The sequence below is a fragment of the Genypterus blacodes genome, unplaced genomic scaffold, assembly GCF_046128005.1.
Source record: "Genypterus blacodes isolate CSIRO-AG114 ecotype Tasmania unplaced genomic scaffold, CSIRO-AGI_Gbla_v1 ptg000048l_1, whole genome shotgun sequence".
NCBI classification, from domain to species: domain Eukaryota; kingdom Metazoa; phylum Chordata; class Actinopteri; order Ophidiiformes; family Ophidiidae; genus Genypterus; species Genypterus blacodes.
Genome location: NW_027466861.1, coordinates 3,141,113 through 3,161,002, shown reverse-complemented (window position 1 = coordinate 3,161,002; position 19,890 = coordinate 3,141,113). Strand labels below are relative to the sequence as shown.

The following is a 19,890-nucleotide window of genomic DNA, read 5'->3' as shown; positions in this document are numbered from 1 at the left end:
TGTGTGTGTGTGTGTGTGTGTGTGTGTGTGTGTGTGTGTGTGTGTGTGTGTGTGTGTGTGTGTGTGTGTGTGTGTGTGTGTGTGTGTGTGTGTGTGTGTGTGTGTGTGTGTGAGCTTTTCATCCATTCCACATACTAATCACAGTCTCGTTCTCTCTCACCCGGCGTAATTCCCTCCTCTTCCTCTCTCTGAGGGGAGAGGTGGCAGATGTGTTGGCAGGTTGAATGACCTCTGTGATGAATGTCTCAACCAACTGCAGACATCCATCAACGCTAACCAAACTCTGTGTGTGCGTGTGTGTGTGTGTAAGAGAGAAGTCACTCATAAAATTTCAATTCACCTTCAGCCAAATATGATCCCATAGCAAACACACTCACACACACACACACACACACACACACACTTCAGTGGCATCTGCACGCTCGTCCTCTCCCTCTCTCGTGAATCCGTCCTCCTCCTCCTCGTCTCGTCTCGTCTCTGGTGATGGAGCGAGTCTGTATGTAGATGTGCTGTATACATGAATGTGAATGAACGAAGCGTCCTCCGCCGTGTAATTACATCGACCAGGGTTCCCTCAGTCTGCCGGATAGACTGATGAGAGATGCCCCCGTGACCCCTGTGCGTGTGTGTGTGTGTGTGTGTGTGTGTGTGTGTGTGTGTGTGTGGGGAGTGGGGGGGTGAGTCAGTGAGTAAGTGAGAGAGAGAGAGGGAGAGAGGGAGAGAGAGTAAGAGAACTTGTTGAAGTCAGTTTGTCTGTTTGTGAGAGAGTGATAGTTTGTTTATTGTGTGTGTGACAGAAAGAGTTTGATAGTGTGTGTTAGAGAGTAAGAGAACTTGACTCAGTGTGTGTGTGAGACAGAGTGAGGCGGGGCGCTCATTGATCCTTTGTATTAAACACAAATAAAAGTGGATCGTGTAAATCTCGGAAACCCGTGAGGTGTGTGTGTGTGAACATTTCCCAATGGTGCCGCCGCGCTCGTCCGTCAGCGGCGTGCTGACAGACGGCGGGACGTGCCCCGTTTCTGGCTGTAATTACAGGAAGCGGAGGAGGAGCCGCTCCAGGCACATCCTGGCACGCAGATCACCTGCTCCAATCTTTCCCTCCCTCATAAAACAACCTCCATTTGTTTAGGGGGCTGAGGACACCCAGAGACCAGCCAGCTCAGCCAGGGGGACGTCTGGACCTACCCAAAGACAGAGTGTTTCCGGGGAGACATCAAAACCGTCAACGTCTAACTAATTGACCTTGTTTTAGAAGATATAATGACCTCCAAACAGGGTCACCGACGTCTGGCATTCATTCATTTGACCCTTAAGACCCAAATCTGTAGAATGTACCCATATGGATCCACTGAACACAAGGGAAAGCCTCTTAAAGGTACAGTACATCAAGTCAGACGCGTACGTATATGCACACATGTTGCCTCAGAAGGAGTTGTCTTGTGACCTTTGACCCTGAAACCTCTGTATTCTCCCCTGCAGCTCTATCCTACAATCACCTCTGGGTGCTGCGATGTCGTGCAGCCATTACGTCACCGATACTGTCCACGTAAACATGAGGGTCCATGCAACGCAACCCGGTAAGTGAACCACAAGTGTCTCTACTTTGGTCCAACGTGGGACAAAGTTTGGATGCAATTTTCCCCGAAAGCATCAAACTTTGTAAAGTGAATGGCGGCAATTTCAACAATCGTCGCTTCACAGAATCAGAAACATTGGCGGCTTTTTTTTCGTGGCTAATTCTCTTGCTAATTGTCTCAGCGGGGCAGCTGATCACGATGGCGGCTCTGCCCTTAGGATCACGCCGACTTAACGCCGATAACAAAGGCCGAAATGAGGAAAACACCAGGGAGAAATAAAATACTGGGTCCGTCCCTCGTCCCTGCTGAAGTGCCCCGTCTTTATTTCACTCTTTTGTCTCCTCTTTGTCTTTCTCAGTGCCCAGAAAAGTGATTGGAAAGCACAAGACGATCTGTTTTGTTGTCGTTCGATGGCGCGTGATAATGTGGTCATTATCGCCGCTAAAGGAACAGGTCGGGCCTCAGACAGGGTTTCATTGGTGGGGGGTTAAACACAGACACACACACACACACACACACACACACACGCACACACTAGTGTGGGAAAAGAATGCTTCTTAAAGAGGGACAGCTGTTTGGGTGGCTGCTGAGGACGGCCAACAGGTTAAAGAGAAGATGGCCGACTGTAAACTCCACCTGTGAGCACGGGGACGCCTGAGGCTGCGCAGGACAGCAGGGGACAGCGTGGGAGCCTGCGCCTTCATCAGGTCTGTTTACATACCTGTGTGTGTGTGTGTGTGTCATTTAAAACCTAATTAGGAGCAACCTCAGTACTTTCTGTGTCTCTAATGAAGAAACGGTTTATTGTTTGATTATTTAAACTGGTTTTCACCTGACTTTCATGTCCCCACACGTCCAACAATAATGTGCGCCCTGCTGCAAGAAGACAGCAAACATCATCACGCAAAGACCTTCTGCTTCCCCTAATAAGTCAATATAAAAAAGGGACACACATCAACAGTTTAGGTGCCTCAGAGTTAATAAAGACTCCCATCCTGTTTATTGTTTTTTTTTCTATTTGATTTATGAACATTTCTCAATATTCCAAAAGAAGAATATAACAAACCCTAAATGAAAAAGCTCCATCCTGCTCAACCTGAGTGTTTCTGTCGGATCAATCGCTTCAAAATCATGTCAATATTTTTCTCAATAGGTAAATATGACTGCAATTGTGTTTCATACATTTAAATTTCTAATTATTTGGCCAAATATGTCTGTAAATCCTGAAAAAGTGTGAAGATTCAATTCCGCCGGTTGATTAAATCCTGAAATTGAAATGAGTTTGGATGCTCATAACTTCATTAATCGTACGTTGCGCAACTTTTGCTCCCTGGTCCCTAAAGCGTAAGTCGGGGTTGTAAAGTTGTTGTAAGAAGCAACAGGAGGAAGAAGAGGAGGAGGAGGCGATGATGCCGGCATTTTGTTTTGTGTTGAATGAGATGAAATTGAGGAGGCAGTGGTGTTGTCCTCCCCCTCTGTCCCCTGGGGGTGGACTGTCCACGCCCACGGGACAGGATGGGACGAACCCCGGGGGCCGGCCTCTCATTCATCTCCCTCATGCATCACTACAACAAAACAACAACACTCTTAACTTCAGCTTCAGCTCTAAACATAATTATAAACTTAAAACATTCACATTTAACCAAACACACACTTTTATTTGCTCTTTACCCAGAATGCATCGCGACACAACAAACCCAATGCCATAGAGCCCGTTGAGCTTCTGGATGGGTGGACAGTAAAGGAGCTTCTGTTCTTATTTCCTACGCTCCTCTGATGAAACTGAAACTGGCCGAATCACCGTACACATGGCGTCTACTGGGATCTGAGAAGGAAGTCATGTTTCATGTTTCACGTGGAGTGGCTGACATGTTGGTTCCACGTCTGACACAGTCTAAACTCTAACAGCAGGAGCCTTTAGACCGGGGCCTCTTTATGGCGTAGCAGGGGCTCCTATTAAGGCCCCGGCTATTTCATTTCACATGACGTGCAGGTTAACACACGTTTGAATCTAATCAAATTAACCAGTGGACACATGGTGGGCTCTGATTGTGCCCGGGGTCAATCACCCACCTTTGCCCAATTGAGCCTTTAACTACAGGTTACTAAAAGCTCATTTGTTATTAATAACCTCTTATAGTAAAGGTGAAAACATGTTAACACAGGCTCCTCCTCTTCCTCCTCTTTAGGTCCAGTTTGACCAGTTAGTCCACTTTAGCGCTGACCAGCTCCTCTGCAGCTCGGCCTCTCTTCTCCCTCTGTGCTTTCAAAACCCGCATAACTTTGTTTGCTATTGTTTGTGCCCTCGCGAGATTTCACGGACTGGTAAAATTTACGACGGACCTCGAGCGTAAACCCGTTACGGATCTCTGCCCTCTGATTGGTCCTCGTGTTCTCAGCGGCACTTCAAAGCCGCGGGGGAAGCTACAACTAAAAGCATTCGGGAGAGCGGAACACACACACTCGTCACTGGCAGCCGGAGAGCGCAAACACACACACACACACATACACACTTACACACTTACACACATACAAACCTCGCAGCTGAAGACATCTCGGCACAGATCATGGCTGCTACTCTGCTCGGGGTAAGTTTACTTTCTTACTACTTTATTGTATTTTATTTCGATGTAGGGGTTGCCAGTTGTGTTGCCAGTTGATTCACACAACTGGCAACGATGTCACAACGTTCCAGGCTTGTTGCGCTCATATTGTCTTGCTGCCTCTGTTCTTAATGATCCAGATGTAGCAAGCTCGGGTAGTAATGAATAAGAATAAAGAATAAATTGTAAATAAATTGTTGTGTTAATCCAGCACTCATGTGAGTTACAAGTTCTTTGTAAAACCGCATTTTCTAAATTCTATATGGCTAAACGTCATATTCTAATTAACTTGACTCACATTCAATCGTCCGGGTTTTAAGTCTCACAACAATCGCGTGTCTAGTTTGGGAGATGTCCATCTTTGCGCATATTTACACACACACACACTGTCAGAGCAATGGGCCTAAAATCTTGTGTGTGTGCCCACAGGAGGAGCCCCGGTTGGGCAGCACCCCGCTTGCCATGTTGGCCGCCACCTGCAGCAGAATCGGTGAGCCCAGCCCCTCGTCCTCCCCGTCTCTCTCCGAAGGGGCGCCCGGGCCTGGACTCGTTAAAGGCTTTCACCCGTGGAGAAGAGGCGCGCCGGGTACCAACAACCTGGGTACCTGCCTCAGCTCGCTCGGTTTCCCATCAGGGACCTCCAGGAGTAACGGGTCGGGGCTGACAGACTCCTCCAGCGCCTTCACCGTCACCACCACCGGCTCTCCTTTTGGAAACGACTATTCGGTTTACCAGACCGCCGTGCAGGCAGACAACAGCGTGCCGGAACACACGCAAGCACAGCGGTCTATGTTTCTGTCCAAATTCCCTTCTTCTTCCTCCGTGGATGGCATAGCGGGGATATACCCGAGGATGCACACACACCCCTACGAGTCCTGGTTCAAGCCCGTGGGAGACGTCGGTAACGTCCCTGCCGGGTCCTCCGCTTGGTGGGACATGGGCACCAACTGGGTGGACCAGCAGGGCCCGGCCGGGTTACCCTCTCCTCTGAGCGGCTACAGCTCGGACTACAACTCGCTGTCCCACGGTCACTTCAGCCCCGGACCCCCTCAGCACCTGCTCCCCGCCGCGCAGCACCTGTTGGACGGTTTCAGGCCCCCCGCCCCGGCCCCCTACACAGAGTCCGGCATCTCCGGGTCCTCCGCGCTAACAGGGCCGCCCGTCGTGTCCGCGCCTGCTTCTTCGCGCTCCTCCTCGCGTCGCTACACCGGCAGGGCAACGTGCGACTGTCCGAACTGCCAGGAGGCGGAGAGCCTGGGCCAGGGCAGCACCAGCCCGCGGCGGAGGGGCCTGCACAGCTGCCACATCCCGGGCTGCGGGAAAGTTTACGGCAAGACGTCGCACCTGAAGGCTCACCTGCGCTGGCACACCGGGGAGAGGCCGTTCGTCTGTAACTGGCTCTTCTGCGGGAAGCGCTTCACGCGTTCGGACGAGCTCCAGCGGCACCTGCGCACTCACACCGGGGAGAAGCGGTTCGAGTGCACGGTTTGCCACAAGCGGTTCATGCGCTCCGACCACCTCACCAAACACATCAGGACGCACAGCGCGGAGGGAGCGGAGGACGGCGGGGAACCGGGGCTCGGTAAGGGCAGCAGCGACACGGACAACAGCGTCTCCGGCAGCCCGAGGCACTCTCCCGGTCCACTGAACGCGCCGGGGGAGACGGTGCAAAGTACCGACGGGCAGAAAGCGGCGGAGTAAAGTGACGCTTGTTGGCCGCAGTGGAGCGCGTTTCTCACGGACACTTCAAACTGAAATGGCACTTTATGATGAACACTGTGTCCTTACCTCATCTTTGTTATTATCTGTAGCCTTCTTGACAAAAATAAATTTTTACCCTAACTTTAATCAACTTCGTGTATTTGAAAATCAATGATATGTGCCTAATTTATCCTACAGTACATTGTTTTGAAGTAGCCAAATCTCATCTCCTCCTTCTCCGTGATGAGCTCGTTACTGAAGTCAGATCCGCACTTTAAGTCTGTGTCATTGTGAAAGACTATGGTGGAATTAGTTTGGTCCAAACACGTGGTTGTGTTTTTATTCATCTCTGCATGCTTTTCGTGATTACAGTTGGAACAAATAAAACTGGACAGATTTGGGTCATTTTCTCTCTTCAGGTCTTCTTATTTATCATTTTCCAGTTACATTATTAGTTTTATATCTCGGAAATTACGCCTAATACATTGTCGTTATTAAAATGAACCCTAAAGTCTGATATAGTTTTTTGCAAGTTTGCTAAAATTTATCATATTTAAAAATTCAATAGTATAAATGATAAATCAAATATCAATAATCAAATTAATCAAATGTCAACACGTGTAAGTGATCGGGTCTGTAAGCAGGTATTGTGAAAATGAAAGTGGCCTAATCAAAGTTTTAAAATTATTCTAATGATTTATGTTACTTTCGTTTGGATAAACAAAGCTGTTGTCGGTCTAATGTAGATCAAAACCCAAAGTATTCCGCAGTTAATCACCTCTGAATGGTTACAAATGACTGCTGAGCGATGAAGTGAAGTTCAGATCGCGAGTCTCTCAGTTGCGTTTGCGTCCAGCGCCCCCTAGTGTCCAATTCATACTGTCACCTTTTGCTGTTTCTATAATATTTGAATATAATTTAGTTGTGGGTCTTGACTGAACGCAATAACGAACCATTATGGGATTCTTTGCTACACCAAAGCTTTAATACACACAGTACAGCCAAGTGCATTATGGGGAAAAAAAAAGGATAAACGCAGACAACCTTGCAAATCAGATGCCAACATTGCTTTGTTTAGTATTTTACCACAATGACACAAAGCCGACTCAACAGATTGAATGCAATATTTTTATTTTATGTCAAATTAAAATGTCCCAAATGTAACTCTGTAGGTGTGGAGGACAGAAAATCAACAGACCTCACAAGAAATTATCCAAAATAAAAATCTTGCACATTTAATTGAGATGAAACATTCACACTACACAGCCAGTCACATTTAGAACTACACAGAAAAGTGCTGTTGTTACTCCAAACTCAATGCCCAGTTAATTGAGATGATTATTACCTTATTGCTCATTTATTCTCACGCTTAGAGATCGAGTGCCAGTCTTCATCTACACAACAGTCCACTACCCTACCTGTATCATCAAGTACAGCCTGTTGGTATTCAGTGATATTGATCATAAAAACAGAACAAAACACATCCAGAAAAATAAATCAAATAAATAATAATTAGTGTTCCTGACTTCAAAATCGAGCAGCTACATTGCAGTAAACAACTTTAGTGTTAAATAATAATCACAAAGAGAGATGGGGGTCGGGCAGAGGAAGGCTCAGTACTTGCGGCTGGAGGAGCTGATGGAGCGAGCCTGTCTTTGATGTCTTTAATCTTGAGGTCACGTGTTCATTTTGTTGGTAATATGTTTACCTGTCTTAACTGTGAGTCCAGTGTTGTGGTTCTGTTGCCTTAGCTCCATCTGTACTGGATGTGTCCGTACCAGCCGTACTGCCCTCCTGCCCGGCCCTGTAACGGGACTGTTTTCAGTAGTACAATGCAGAACAACTGCTCTAGTGCAAGTCTAACCTGATTATTAACAGCTGACAATCAAATGGAACTACATGCTCACTTCTTGTGGAATAAAATCTGCATAAAATAACAAAGAACAAGAACACGATGACAATATATAACAAAGAAATGCTTCAAATAACCTTGATTAATGCTTCTTAGATTGTTAGATATATTATAAAGGCCAACCCGAGCCCACGGTGTGCTTCATGAATCAAATCCCAAGGCATAGATTGGAGAATGTCGTACCTCAAACTGACCACAGGGGGGCAGGCTAAGACAGGAAAATATCACAGATGAATTGATGTTAAAATGTTTGTACCATAAAATCTGTCTCTCTCTCACACACACACACACACACACACACATGCGCACATACACCTACCCACCCACACACACACACACACAGAGCAGTTACAGCTAAAAAGCGAGGACTCCCCCACCCGCGGTACCCTGTAGAGGAAGAAGTACCCTCCCTGCTGCTACAAACGACGAAGAACAGGACGGTACTTGTGCCCGTCTTGTGCTCCATCTTAGCTCGCAGGATACTGACCACATCAGTCGCACAGTAAATGAACATTTTCGTCGATGGTGTTCCCATCCGTGACACGATTCAAGCGTAGTTCCGTGGAAGTCTTTCATCATTTAGTTCACCTGTCTGACATAAGTCTCCAAGTTTAGCTGGTTGGAGTTGTGAGAAGGTTTAGGGCTCCTACAGTATGTGTCTCTAACGCTGGCCTCTTCCTCTTGACCTTTTCATCTGTCTGCCTAGCATTGCCAGGGGTCGCCCAGGGGCATCTTAGGAACCTGGATGTGCATCTCCACGGGGCGGTCCAGCTGCTGGTCCCTCCTGTATGTGACGGTCTTCTCGTTGCTTGTTGGGATGTAAGACAGGTCCTGAAAGGTGACAGAGGCAACATGCTAAATACAGGTCTGTTTACTCTTCTGCAGATTTCATCCTTTACCCTTTCTCCCAGGGCTACAGCGCCACTCTGTTTGGGTTACAGCTTTTATTTCAGTGAACCTGTAAGTCCCCTTAATCCTTCAGGTTTTAACATTTCTTCTGATTATAGCATCATCATTTGTATTTTGGAGCATGCTCAGGTTTCAGTGTTTACTAACAGCGGCTCTCTTTGCTAACCTGGCCAGTGCAGGGATAGCCTCCGTCCTCAGCAGCGCCCCCTTGTGTCCAGCCTCTCTTCTTTAGCAGCAGCCTGGACACAGCCACAATGACCAGCCCACACAGCACTGTCAGAGCACACACACTCAGGAAGGTCCCCACCAGCCGGCCACTGCTCACACACTCTATAGAGGACAGAGAGAATTGCTGTCACGATTAATATATACTGCATACACACTTGCAGGTGCAGAGATTCCCCATGACCCTGTCCATACAAAAGGCCACACACACACACACACACACACACACACACACACACACACACACACACACACACACACACACACACACACACACACTGCTCAGTTAGTGGCAGCTGTGCCATTGGTGCCGTTTTGAATTGTCCGCTCACTCTGTATCTGTTTGGGGCATGTGGGGATGATGGGCTCATCGTTCAAACACAAAGAACCCAAAGAGTGCTCTGACATTTTGTAACAGGGTTACCATAGAGACCTGGCTCCTGCTGCACCCGGGAGGAGTAGGCGTGTACGGGAAGAGAGAGTCCCGTTGGGTGGAGGGGGGGCCAGGGGACAGAGGGAGATGGGGGGGAACATACAATGAGCAGTGCTGTTCCAAAAATGGGGAAGGCGGGATGAACTGTAACACTTGGACACGTACTGGTGTGTGTGTGTAAGTGTGTATGTGTGTGTGTGTGTGTGAGAGCTGGGAACTGAGGGGAAATGTAGAATACAGCTGTAACACTGACAGCAAGCTTGCTGACTCAAATCCACCAGGGTGCCGTAACAGAGAAATGGTAGCAACGGAAGTGACCTGGATAGAATGTATGTGTGTATGCATATGAACTGTATGTGTGAATGTGTGTGTGTGGGTGCCATATGATACTCTACCTGGCCTTTTGCTGATGTGAAGCTGAGTTCGTCCAGACTCAGAACTTGTCTGAAATCTGTATCGACAACTGTTGTTGCTAACATACAAACACTGGATCCACCGTTCCCCTGCAGGACCTAGAGAGAGAGAGAGAGAGAGAGAGAGAGAGAGAGAGAGAGAGAGAGAGAGAGAGAGAGAGAGAGAGAGAGAGAGAGAGAGAGAGAGAGAGAGAGAGAGAGAGAGAGAGAGAGAGAGAGAGAGAGAGAGAGAGAGAGAGAGTTATTCTGTTATTCTGTGGTTTCCTGACCTTGATTTCTTTGTGTGTCTCATCTCCACTCAGATGAAGGTGCAGCAGCGTAGCAGCGGAGTGGAAACCACAATAACAAAACAAATATAGGCAGATTTCTGTAAGTGGATCCCCTCTGAGCCGGGAGAACACTCATTACATTTTCCATTCAAATGAGTAGAAATGATTGAGATTGATCTTTGAAACGATGGAAACGTTTTGCCTGCTTGTACCTGAGACCTGATCTGTGTAGCCGACCAGCGGGGCACAAGTGTGGTTGCAGAGTCCCACTTCTTCTTGCGAGAGACCGCGAGACAGGTGGCAGTCCACACACTTCCTGAGAGAGAGAGAGAGAGAGGGAGAGGTTTAATAAGTCCCGGAGTCTCTCCCTGTCTGACTGATGCTCTGACAGATGAGTGTAGGTACCAGTATGTCTGGCAGGTGCTCTGGCAAACCGGACATCTCTCACAGAAGCTTCCAGAGTACCGGGGGTCGTCACACACACACTCGCCACACACGCACCTGCCCCGCCCGCTGCATATTAGGCCGCTGGCGGCCTGGCAGGTTGCTGTGGCAACAGGGCACCCGCAGCTTTCGCCTGTCCACTTGTCCTCACACACACACTCACCTGACACACACACGCCCCTCCCTGTGAGGAACAAACACAGACGAAGGGAGATAAGAGGAAAGCCTGCATATTTAAGTCGTCGCTATCAATCGTGTGTTTGAGAAATTTGTGTGTGTGTGTGTGTCTGTGTGTGTGTGTGTGTGTGTGTGTGTGTGTGTGTGTGTGTGTGTGTGTGTTGGCCCCTTACCCCCACACAGCAGCCCCCCTTGGTACAGGCAGGAGAAGTCGTCCATTTCACAGTATTTTCCGTACACCGTCCCGAGCCTGCTCTGCTCACACACACACCTCCCGCACTCACACACTCCCCGGCCGCCGCAGTCCACATCGGACCCGGGGGCTTTACAGTTCGAGGACGGATCTATGTTGGTCTCCGGCCCCTGGTCCAGCCTCTGCTCCTGATAGGAGGTGTGTGTGTTCTCTCTGCACGGTGCCCGGGTGCCGTCCTGACACCGTCCCGCCGACCCACAGCTGCAGCCACACTTGGAGTGGATCCGAACAACGGTGGACTCATTGTAGCCCACGGGGCGAACCACCGCTGTTATGTCTTCGTCTTCGCCCCCGTCGTCGGCACAGGAGCGTAGGCCGATGGTGACATTGAAGTAGACCTGCGTAGGAGGACAAATAAATAACAGAGCAAGAAAGCACAAACCTCCAACAAGGACAAACATTCCTCTCTTATTACACAACAACAACCAAAACCAGTAGCTCCTATATCTGAAAATGCAGCTCTGACCCCCGATCCAGATCCATAGGGTCTGCTACCATTTAGTGGTAACCCTGTGTTAACACAGGGCAACGCAGCAGTCTGAATGGTTGTCTATGGCCTACAAAGTAACGATCAAACAATGAGTAACTTTAAAACTACGATCGGGATCTGCCTCAAAATCCACTGTAATGTTCCCTGGCTCAGGATGGCAACAAAGGCGTGTGTGTGCGTGTGTGTGCGTGTGTGTGTGTATGGGCGGATGCGTCATATGATTTAGTTTAATTCACCGACAGATTAAGGGGCTCAATTTCAGTCTGTATGTGAAAGTGAAACCTTTCTACATCTCTATCTAAATATACTCATCTTCCAGGTTTATGGGTGGTGGACTGCTTCTAAAAATAATTGTCCTATTTTCTAAGTATGAATCGTCTCATATTGGAACCAGAAAGGAGAGTGTAAACAGGTCAGGAGGAGGAGGCAGTAGCTCAGTGGGTAGAGCTTCCGCTTGGGAACCGGAGGGTCGCCGGTTCGAGCCCCTGCCGAGGTGCCCCTGAGCAAGGCACCGAACCCTCAATTGCTCCCCCCTCTGCGAAGGGTGGTAATGTAAGTCGCTTTGGATAAAAGCGTCTGCCAAATGCTCGTAATGTAATGTAATGAGTCACATGCCAACAACAAAACAAGTCTAATCTGCTTCATTGGGATTATTTTCCAAATCTTTTCCTGTCACGTAAAGCTCTGTGTGTGTGTGTGTGTGTGTGTGTGTGTGTGTGTGTGTGTGTGTTTACCGTCTGGTTGGGCTGCACCCCTGAGCAGCTCTGGTTCTTGACGGTGGAGCCTTGGGGGCAGATGGGCGACACAGACACCCAGTACCTGCTGACTGCCTCGTCCTCCACTGACACAGACACAGACACCTCCGACAACAACCTCTGGACAAAGAGAAGAAGGGACATTTAATACTGGAGGACGAGACGAGCGCTTAGGGCCACCTGGTGCAGACTTTGTCAAAGTTTGTAGTGTTGAGGAAAGAAGAAGAGGTGGAGAAAAGAGAGAGAGAGAGAGAGGGGCCATGAGTCTTTGTACCAGCTTGTAAAATAGAGGGAAACAAGAGCAGAGATGAGTTCCAGTCCTCTGGTGTCCCCAGAAGGCCGTCACTGTCTCTCTGACATACAGGGGGCGCTTCTGGGAAAAAGGAGGTGGAGCCAAAAATAGCATCTTTGTATTCGTGCATGATTAGCACACATGGTTTCTGTGGGGATCTGATAACTATTATAATGCCAGCTTCTGTTCAGGCTCTGCTGCTCTGTGTGTGTGTGTGTGTGTGTGTGCCCGGATCTGTGGATTCGGCAGATTCTCGGGGCAAACAATGGAGCGCTGTGCCTGAGGCAAGATTACAGCCTCGACTGCTGCCAAGTGAACAGCCCCTAGCCTCTTTCTCCCACACACACACACTCCCTAACCCCCTGTGTTCATCAGTTCTGTTTCATTAAGCTCTCAGCACCCCTCGAACGTCTCCCCTCATCTGTTTTTCAAACTAAACAGCGGAGAGACGTCCCGGCTCTCTCATGTGCTCTCTCTGGGTTCATGGGATTCCTTGGACACGTATGTGAAGAAAACACACCACCACCAATTCCCAGGCCTTTGCTGTAAACAGGAACAAGCTATTATTCAATTTGATAGATGAAATGAGGCCAAAAGAAAATTGCCATAATCTTCCCTGAGCAGCTCAGCAGACAAATGCCGCAGCACTGTTCAGCTGAGACTGCCTGAGCTCGGGAATCACACTACAAGCTGCCCTGCTGCTCAACCTCTCTGCGAACTTAACGCTCGTACCCTGTCCGTCTCTTTACAGGCTAAAGGATGAGCCCCGCGCTCAGGGAAGGACGGGGAGAAGTGGAGGCGTTGGAGGTTTGAGCGTACCTTGTATGCATCCACCACCAGGTCGATGAGGTTCGGGGCATGGAAGAGGCCGATCTTTCCCAGGTAGGATCCAGGTAGCAGACCCACCAGCTCCTGAGACGGGAAACCAGCATTAATGTAATGTGGTGATGTGTTTGAACCTGAAGTTCCTGTGTGTTTGTGGACGGTGGATTACCTCATACCACTGGTACTGCTGCTTCTCTATGGCAAAGATGGAGTAGATGTTGTTTTCAAGCAGCTTGTCGGACAGCAGACCCAAACTGGGATGGTCCTGAAATGAGACAATTGAATAACTGTGTGTGTGTGTGTGTGTGTGAGTCATGGCTGATTCATCATCAGTTATGCCGCAGCAGCAGCCCAGATGAAAAGGGCGACTGACCTTGATGAAGTCACAGGGTTTTAATATTTAATCACGCACATTAAGATGCAGAGATGGATTAACGATTTTATGAGAACGCCGTTATCGTTTTTTTTTTGCGTATGAGCTTCTTCTACTGCAGGTCTGAGTTCGCTGCCCGTCTCACCATGGTGGTGCTCTCCGTGTAGACGTCGTTCTCCAGGTGACACAGGCCGTCGTGTGGCGTGACGATGCCTGCCAGGCGGCTGTCCAGAGCCAGGTGGGACGGCTGGTCGGTCATGAGGAGCAGCAGACGTTTGGCCTCCGGACGCCAACCCACCTCCCCCTGAGAGAGAGAGAGAGAGAGAGAGAGCCGAGATGAAAGAGGTAAACTCGCCGACTCGACCACAGCCAGAACTGAGAGAGAATAGAGGGATAAATATTGTTTCTTCATCATCGTTTGCTCCAACAAACATTCCACTTTTCACTGGTTGACTTCGCTTACACAGGCTGAGTTGGAAGATATGTGCATGCTTTAAAGCTCAAACGTTCAGTGATGTGGTAAAGAAAGCTGCTTATGCAAACATTTCACTCATCTGAGCTCCATCAGTTCCCATGGTGATCATCTTTTACTAATTCCTAAAATATGAGATGCAGTAGCAATTCTTCTGCCAGATATAGAATCCCCCTCTTTCTGTCTGTGACTCGCCTCAGTTAGTCACACACACACACAGTGGTAAAATGAGCCTCTTTGTGTGTGTGTGTGTGTGTGTGTGTGTGTATTCAAGGGAAACCCAGTAAGTTTACAACATACGGTCTGACATAATGGAGAGGCTATTTCTGGAGGCATGACCACCATGTAGTCTCTGCTGGGTGCTTACTCAGGGCCCCCAGCAGGGCCTGACTCACAGCACCATTGCAGGCTACAGTGTAAGCCACCAGGAGTGTGTGTGTGCACGTGTGTGTGTCATACCGCAACGATGGTGTCAATTATTAGCGAGATGCCAGTTGCACTACATAATGCTGAGTCAGAGTGGCAACATTGTTCTGGAATAAATGCCTCTGTGACCCGTGAGCAGACATCATCTTAGACATTTAGGGTGTGTTTAATACACACACACACACACACCTGGCAGACGGTGGCTTGCAGCATAGCGTCCAGGCCTCCCTCAGGTGTGTCCATGTTGCCGGAAATCCTCTGGCGCTTGATTACGCGCGTGAACTCGCTCATGTTCCCCGTCATGCTCAGGACGTGGTGAAAGCCGTGGGTTGGGCGGCAGCGGATCTCGTAATCACTGGTGGGACAGAAACCAGACGGAGAGAGAGAGAGAGAGAGAGAGAGAGAGACGGGGAGTGCAGAGTTCCATAAATATAAATGCCACAGTAAACAAAAGTCATAATCTCGCTGTTTCCACAACCGCGGTCGCACTAACGTCGTCTCCCCCCCCTCACACACACACACACACACACACACACACACACAACCGGCAGCCGGCAGAGATGAGTCTCTCTGAGTCAGAGCGACCAATGGGAAACCTCCACCTCACCCATGCCATTAAAATAAGAAAAGGTTTGCGGGGGTCTGAGAAAACACAAACTTTGATGCCGTCACATTTTCTTTTCTATACTTACTACAAATGCACAACATCTGAAGCCCAGTGTGAGTCCAGACCGTGGTGATGAATCACTCACATAACTGCCAACATGTGCACCTAACTCACGGCGAATCATCTGCTCATACTACCACAGGACTGAGACGCACAATACAACCAATGCCACTGTTGCCACCGTTATTCAGACCTAATAATGTGATCACAAAGAGTACAACCTATTACTTCTGTCTGTTCTGTCTTCTAACGAGCCAGAGTTGTATTTATACCATAAGGGGGCAGCGAAATATGTCCAGATATGAGGACAACAGGTTTAAGTTTAACACAATGAGGTGTAGGGAAGGAAAAATGTAATGTCCACATATGAGGACGCTGGGTCTCAGGAGTATATAAGAAATCATATGTCATCGGATGAGTTTATGAGTACAGATGTTGTGTTGGGTCTCACCTGCAGGGGTTGCTGATTTTGGAGGGATGCACGTTGATGTACGGCGAGACGGGTTTGTCCACGAACGAGCCGAAACCCAGCCACAGGTCGGAGGAGTGTTCAGCCATGCGGAGGGACAGAGCCGCCCCCACTGTCTTCAACTGGGAACAGGAAGCGCCGCGGGGAAGGACAAGGACAGGTAAGGGACGGGACACAGGGAGGGAGGGAGGGAGGGAGGACGAGCATAGGGAGGAAGGGGAAAGAGAGAAATCAGAGCCCGGGATGAAGATCTGATACTAAGCCGTCAGTGATTGTGGCATTTCCATTACAGAAGTGTGCACACTGAGGGTAAATACAGTAGAGGTACCGCAGCGTGACTCAGCCGTGTGTGGCTCGGCCTGTTTACACGCGCGGCTCTCGTGTTTCCCCTTTTGACTTCCCTTGTCTGTCGAATGCCACAGAATTTCTACTAATGGGTTATTTTTTGCTCGTTGGTGCATTGTGAGTAAAATTCTCATGAACTGGTGCGTGAAATGCTGCGGAGGGAGGCGCCACTCTGGATTTCTCTGGCTGCAGATCAAACTGCTCACAGCTGCCGCTCTGCAGCAAACTGACTTCTCTGAGTCCCTAAACAAATGTGGATGATTACCAAACTGACACGTTTCTGGTGTCCATGCATGAATCTGAACCCGTTTACACATTTTGATATGAATTAAATTGGTATAGCAGAGATGTAAACCTTTATTATGGATATTTGTACTATTATGTCTGTCAATACAAACTCAATTATATTAAGTGCTTTATCATTATCATCATCATTATCATTAGACCTTATCTTATCTTAGTCCTGATCCTGGCTTACATCATACTCATATCTATCATAATGTGTCTCTTTATTGCTTATGATTGCTCTTTATTTTTGCTTGATTTTCCTCTTTTAACGTCCATATTTGGCGTCTAAAGTTCAAAGCCTTTCTTCCGTCTGATCTCATCCGATCTCAAACAGCACAGATACATTTTATCGAGCGTTGGCTTGTACTCCTGTGTGAGGGCAGAGAGGAGTGGACCGGCTCAGCGGTGACTCACTGGATTGAATTAGAATCTTGCTGATTCATGGTGCGGCGGTGATATCAGTGTGGCAGAGTGACAGCAGAGTGCATCATCACCTACATGATCCAGGTTCTCCTGCATGGACGCCGACACGTCCACCAGGTAGTACAGGTCCACGGGGTAACGCTGCAGCTGGGTGACAGCCACCGTGAAGCTGACCTCTGACCCTGAACAACACACGGTAAAGGGGAGCGATTCAGTTTGACGCAAAGACGTTCAGACGTTAAGATTTCCAGGCGATTCCCCCGGCGTCCCCCCCACTTACCCGGTGTGAGGGTGATGCTGATGTCGCTGGGGGACACCTGTGTGCTGCCCACAGTGGCGTTGACCTCCACTCTGACCTCCGGTTGCTCTATGAACTCCGGCCCGCAGCCTCTTCGCAGCAGGTTTGCCGGCAGGTCGCAGCGCTGGTTGACTCCTGCCCCATCCAGGAAGCCCTAGAGGTCACACAAGGTCATGGAGGGTCCACTGAATAGAATCGGGCTTTGTCCTAACATTCTTATCGAACCCTTTGATTTCGTACAACCAGATGTTTATCAGTCCTTCCTTCCTTTTAGTTTCAAATTTACAAGTCGGTTGGTAGTTCATGAAAACACGACAAGTTACGCAATACTTTTGAATAGACACTGTGTGCTGCGTTCAGGATTCTATGAACACACACACATGTGAGAGCTCGTCCGGTGTCTCTGGTTTTATTTAGCAGACTTCTTTCCAAGATGTTTGCACGCTGATAAGAGAAGCGTCAGTGTCTTCTTCACTGGCTCGGGGGGAGAATACCAGGTCAGAGTCTGGATTGTGTTTGTGTTCTTTAGTGTTCAGGTTTGGTGTGTGACCCGCGTATCAGATGACTGCAAAAGGGTGTGAGAAGCACTTGTGATGAACGAGAGGGCACGACGCCATTTTCCTCCGAACATCACACACTCGCAGGGCTGTGGTGATTCGCAGCAGCGTAGAGGAAGAATAATAAGATGCTGTGACTTCCTGGGACTTTCCTAATGCAATACGTCACTTAAGCTGGCACCCAATTAAGCTGCATGTGTTTGAGTGTGTGTGTGGGTGGGTGTGTGTGGGTGCAGGAGCAAAAATGTTTGACGGTTTTCACACACCAGCGCCCCCCTTAATGTTGTTCAAGGTTCAGGTTCAGTGGGTTGGAAACCACCTGAAGTCTTAAAATACACACATGTTGACCAAGTAGTCTAGCCAATACACTTGCTCTGAGTGTGTGTGTGTGTGTCTTGTGACTGGTGTGTTGGTGGCGCTTTTGTAGCTTTATAACTTCTCAAGGCTGCTCTTTTAAATCAGGGTGGGCTCTTTATGACACACACACACACATAAACATGCGTGGTGGTGCATATAAACATAGATGCTTTGACAGTAGACGTTATCTTTGTGTGTGTCTAGACTAAACACAAAGATAGAAAGTGACTGCGTCTTTGCTGCATCACGAGAAAACCCACACACACACACACATAAACACACGGGTCAAAGGGCAGGCAGGCAGGCCGGCTGAAGCTGGAGCACACGCATTAAATTCACATCTGCAAATGGCATCAAAGCTTGGCTGCATGTCATCTGCGGAATGCTCAGCCCCCTCTCTCTCTCTCTCTCTCTCTCTCTCACACACACACACACACACACACACACACACCTACCTCCCCGAAGCACCAGGCACACTGCGGTCCACGTCTGAGACACTCTGAGCAAGAAGAGATGCTCGGAGACCAGCACTCACTATCACCTGCAGACGAGAAGAGAAGAGAATAGAAGAGAATAGAAGAGAAGAGAAGAGAAAAGAATTAGCATATGAAAGAATGTTTGTGTTAACACTCATTAGGCATGCAGCCGAGTCCCTTGTGGAAATTTAGCGATCACACGCACACTTTTAATGACAAAAGCACCACTCAGCATCTAATGCAAGTCTCAGCTGAGCGCAGGGTTGGGAACATGGCCGGCAGTGTGGGAACAGGTGCTTGAGTTTGAACACAGGAGAATGAACCCACTCAACACAACATCACAGTGACAAGGTATTTACACAACTTAAGCAGCCCAACACAAAGGGACGCTTACTGTAGTTGGATTAGAGCTGAATTAAAGTCATTAAGACGATGAAATCCAATTTCAGTGCAGGAATGTGGGACAGAGAAAAGCTTCAGCTCGCTAATGAGACCCTCTGACCCAATTAGCGCCCCGGCCCCCCTGGCAACACGCTGAATAGGCGGCCCAGTTGAAGTTTTAATTATAATTGATGGAGGGACTTTATTTAAATACAATGTGTGGTGATATAAGCTACAGGCTACTGGCTGTGGATGCCTCAGGGCCCCCAATAGCTACAAATGTAGAGATAGATTTAATAGATATAACTCCATCCTTTTTAACTTACTTATCTTTCATTTAATCTTTCAAGACTTAATGTGAAAAATGGCTTAAATTTGGACCAAATCTGGAATTCTTCCCATTATATTCAGACAATTACATTCGGTTTGTAGAAAGGTTAGGTTTACCCAGGGCCCCCCCACCAAGTCCCTATGTCCGGGTGTGATGCGGCGCTTAATTGGCCCTAATGAGGCTCCACTCACCCGGGCGGAAGGCGTCAGCGCAGACGGCGGCCAGCACGGAGCAGAGGAGCAGACACAGAGGGACGAGCCCGGGCGTCATATTCTCCGTTCCACACCGGAGGAGGGAGCGCGGCGCAGCGGGAGGAGAGGCGACCGAGCGGCGGCGAGGCTTTACGCGACCGGAGGTGACGCCGAACCGCTGCGGGAGAGCGGCCACCGTGCGTCCGCCGTGCCGAACAATAGCCAAGAGTGCCGGACGGAGCCGCGGGGCATTGTGGTTCGCCAAACAACCTCCTAATCCGAGAGGCATTCACGTCCAAATCAGCTTACAGGCGCGCTCCCCCGCGGAGGCGAACACGGGGAAGTGCGACGTCGGCGGCGGCGGTTGCGGGACTTGCGCAACTCGCTCCATCTATTTACATCCAGGTGTGCGACCGCGACGCGTCTCCGGGCGCTTGTCGCATCCCGGGACAGAGCGGAGCGGACCGGAGGGCGGGAGGGGACGCTGTGCGCGGCGGAATACGGGCGGGATCTTCCTTCACCCGGTGCGCCTCCACACGCGGACTGCTCGTGAAC

At 49.1% G+C, this 19,890-nt stretch overlaps 2 protein-coding genes across 2 annotated transcripts; one reads left to right on the top strand and one right to left on the bottom strand.

The window, feature by feature from the left end:
• Positions 1–4,036: 4,036 nt before the first annotated feature.
• On the top strand, positions 4,037–6,251 carry sp8a (sp8 transcription factor a). Its single transcript, XM_076149985.1, has 2 exons — positions 4,037–4,168; positions 4,613–6,251. Exons 1-2 carry the CDS (start codon positions 4,148–4,150, stop codon positions 5,882–5,884), a joined length of 1,293 nt encoding a protein of 430 aa, XP_076006100.1. The 5' UTR covers positions 4,037–4,147; the 3' UTR covers positions 5,885–6,251.
• Positions 6,252–6,895: 644 nt separating this feature from the next.
• On the bottom strand, positions 6,896–19,871 carry itgb8 (integrin, beta 8). The gene is made up of 17 exons (XM_076150080.1): positions 19,336–19,871; positions 18,412–18,497; positions 17,025–17,196; positions 16,820–16,926; positions 15,671–15,810; positions 14,742–14,907; positions 13,800–13,958; positions 13,451–13,546; positions 13,276–13,368; positions 12,144–12,284; positions 10,840–11,257; positions 10,451–10,673; positions 10,258–10,361; positions 9,759–9,875; positions 8,872–9,035; positions 7,593–8,627; positions 6,896–7,510 (listed from the first exon to the last, which is right to left on the bottom strand). The coding sequence occupies exons 1-16, from the start codon at positions 19,622–19,624 to the stop codon at positions 8,499–8,501; spliced, it is 2,604 nt and encodes an 867-aa protein (XP_076006195.1). The 5' UTR covers positions 19,625–19,871; the 3' UTR covers positions 6,896–7,510; positions 7,593–8,498.
• Positions 19,872–19,890: the final 19 nt, after the last annotated feature.